Source organism: Pagrus major, chromosome 1 (genome assembly GCF_040436345.1).
Source record: "Pagrus major chromosome 1, Pma_NU_1.0".
Taxonomy (NCBI): Eukaryota; Metazoa; Chordata; class Actinopteri; order Spariformes; family Sparidae; genus Pagrus; species Pagrus major.
The window spans coordinates 1,496,558-1,499,819 of NC_133215.1; the positions used below are offsets into that span (position 1 = coordinate 1,496,558).

Consider the following 3,262-nt stretch of genomic DNA (forward strand, 5'->3'; position numbering starts at 1 on the left):
AGCATCCAACAGACCTGGACTCCATATTTAAGGTGTGTAAATGTCCAACAACAACTTTACTTCAGCTGCAAATGAAATGAAATGTCTCATTTTACATTTGAAGTTTTACTCTTTTGCAGCATCTTGAGGAGAACGTTGTCACCTTTGTGAAGAACGAGTTGAAGAAGTTCCAGAAGGTTCTGAGTCCAGATTACCCAGAATGCTCAGAGAGGCAGAGTGAGGATGAGGAGATGTTGGACGGTGAGGAGGAAGAGCAGAGGAGGAGCAGCAGAGAGGCATTTCTGAAGATCACACTGAACTTCCTGAGGAGAATGAAGCAGGAGGAGCTGGCTGACTGTCTGCAGAGCAGTAAGAGGACTTTCCTCAATAAACTGTTTTCTTCTTCACACTAACATCCACTCACTGATGTGTTGTGTTTCATTCAGGAACTGTTGCTGCAGTTTGTCGACGTCAACTCAAATCTGACCTTCAGAAGAAGTTCCAGTGTGTGTTTGAGGGGATCGCTAAAGCAGGAAACCCAACCCTTCTGAATCAGATCTACACAGAGCTCTACATCACAGAGGGAGGGACTGCAGAGGTCAATGATGAACATGAGGTCAGACAGATTGAAGCAGCATCCAGGAAACCAGACAGACCAGAAACAACAATCAGACAAGAAGACGTCTTTAAAGCCTCACCTGGAAGAGACGAACCAATCAGAAGAGTGATGACAAAGGGAGTGGCTGGCATCGGGAAAACAGTCTTAACACAGAAGTTCACTCTGGACTGGGCTGAAGACAAAGCCAACCAGGACATACAGTTCACATTTCCATTCACTTTCAGAGAGCTGAATGTGCTGAAAGAGAAAAAGTTCAGCTTGGTGGAGCTTGTTCATCACTTCTTCACTGAAACCAAAGAAATCTGCAGCTTTGAAGAGTTCCAGGTTGTGTTCATCTTTGACGGTCTGGATGAGTGTCGACTTCCTCTGGACTTCCACAACACTGAGATCCTGACTGATGTTACAGAGTCCACCTCAGTGGATGTGCTGCTGACAAACCTCATCAGGGGGAAACTGCTTCCCTCTGCTCGCCTCTGGATAACCACACGACCTGCAGCAGCCAATCAGATCCCTCCTGAGTGTGTTGACATGGTGACAGAGGTCAGAGGGTTCACTGACCCACAGAAGGAGGAGTACTTCAGGAAGAGATTCAGAGATGAGGAGCAGGCCAGCAGAATCATCTCCCACATCAAGACATCACGAAGCCTCCACATCATGTGCCACATCCCAGTCTTCTGCTGGATCACTGCTACAGTTCTGGAGGATGTGTTGAAGACCAGAGAGGGAGGAGAGCTGCCCAAGACCCTGACTGAGATGTACATCCACTTCCTGGTGGTTCAGTCCAAAGTGAAGAAGGTCAAGTATGATGGAGGAGCTGAGACAGATCCACACTGGACTCCAGAGAGCAGGAAGATGATTGAGTCTCTGGGAAAACTGGCTTTTGAGCAGCTGCAGAAAGGAAACCTGATCTTCTATGAATCAGACCTGACAGAGTGTGGCATCGATGTCAGAGCAGCCTCAGTGTACTCAGGAGTGTTCACACAGATCTTTAAAGAGGAGAGAGGACTGTACCAGGACAAGGTGTTCTGCTTCGTCCATCTGAGTGTTCAGGAGTTTCTGGCTGCTCTTCATGTCCATCTGACATTCATCAACTCTGGAGTCAATCTGCTGGCAGAAGGAAAACAAACCTGCTGCTGGTGGTGGTGGTGGGTGTTTCTATTCAGAGACAAACCTGAACCAAAACATCTCTACCAGAGTGCTGTGGACGAGGCCTTACAGAGTCCAAATGGACACCTGGACTTGTTCCTCCGCTTCCTCCTGGGTATTTCACTGCAGACCAATCAGACTCTCCTACAAGGTCTGATGACACACACAGGAAGTATCTCACAGACCAATCAGGAAACAGTGAAGTACATCAAGGAGAAGATCAGTGAGAATCTGTCTCCAGAGAGAAGCATCAATCTGTTCCACTGTCTGAATGAACTGAATGATGGTTCTCTAGTGGAGGAGATCCAACAGTACCTGAGATCAGGAAGTCTCTCCACAGATAAACTGTCTCCTGCTCAGTGGTCAGCTCTGGTCTTCATCTTACTGTCATCAGAAGAAGATCTGGACGTGTTTGACCTGAAGAAATACTGTGCTTCAGAGGAGGCTCTTCTGAGGCTGCTGCCAGTGGTCAAAGCCTCCAACAAAGCTCTGTAAGTGAACAGATACTGTATCACACATGTAGAGTTTTTCTCCACTAATGAATCTCCTAATATCAAATATCAATCAAATAAGAGTCCAAAGATTCAGTCATCAGATTGATCAGTTGATCAGTTGAAAAACATGTATATTGTTCCTTTAGTTTGATTGTACCTCAACAGATTAATGCATCCATGAAATAGAAGAAAACTGTCACTGTGTAGTTCATGTCAGGCTCAATCCCAGAGATATGAGTATAATTTAGGACATTTTATTAATTGTTGACAGATCCCAGTAATACACTTGAGACTATAAAGACCCATTCCATAGAAATGTGGTGTGTTTTATATTGTGTAAGACAGAAACAGTATCAGTGTTTGTCTTTGTCACTAACTCTCCTTCAGGCTGAGTGGCTGTAATCTGTCAGAGAGAAGCTGTGAAGCTCTGTCCTCAGTTCTCAGCTCCCAGTCCTCTAGTCTGAGAGAGCTGGACCTTAGTAACAACGACCTACAGGATTCAGGAGTGAAGCAGCTGTCTGTTGGACTGAAGAGTCCACACTGTAAACTGGAGACTCTCAGGTCAGGATTCATACCCTATTTAAGAGTTAACCCTTTGCATGTTGCTTTACGTACAGGTTAAAGTCTATTTTAACAGCTCTATTGTGAAGCAAAGCTAGAGGTGGGTTATCAACAATTTTAGATTGTGTTTCCACAATCTGCTCTTCAGGTGAACCGTAGAGGTTGTTGTATTTAGTGTCCTCGTACTTACATTTCCAAACTTCACAGAACCTCATTTACTAGCAGTTGAGCGATATATGAAAAATCAATAGAGTGATGCAGCCAACATGATGGATATGCTGATTGGAAGAATCCCTTCTCATGGCTCGTGATGATGTATCTTTGTAGCTAACTTGTAGCTTGTTAGGAAAAGCTAACTGTTTTTAACACACAGAAGAGCTTTATAATTAAACTGTGGGACATTTAATGATGTGTTTTATGTTGTAGAACAAAACGTGTAAATGTCTTCAGCCTGTGGTAACCA

The 3,262-nt window shown here is 44.6% G+C and overlaps 1 protein-coding gene across 1 annotated transcript; it reads left to right on the forward strand.

Moving 5' to 3' along the window:
• Window positions 1-431: 431 nt before the first annotated feature.
• On the forward strand, window positions 432-2,239 carry LOC140996531 (protein NLRC3-like). Its single transcript, XM_073466960.1, has one exon. The coding sequence runs from the start codon at window positions 707-709 to the stop codon at window positions 2,237-2,239; it is 1,533 nt and encodes a 510-aa protein (XP_073323061.1). The 5' UTR covers window positions 432-706.
• Window positions 2,240-3,262: the final 1,023 nt, after the last annotated feature.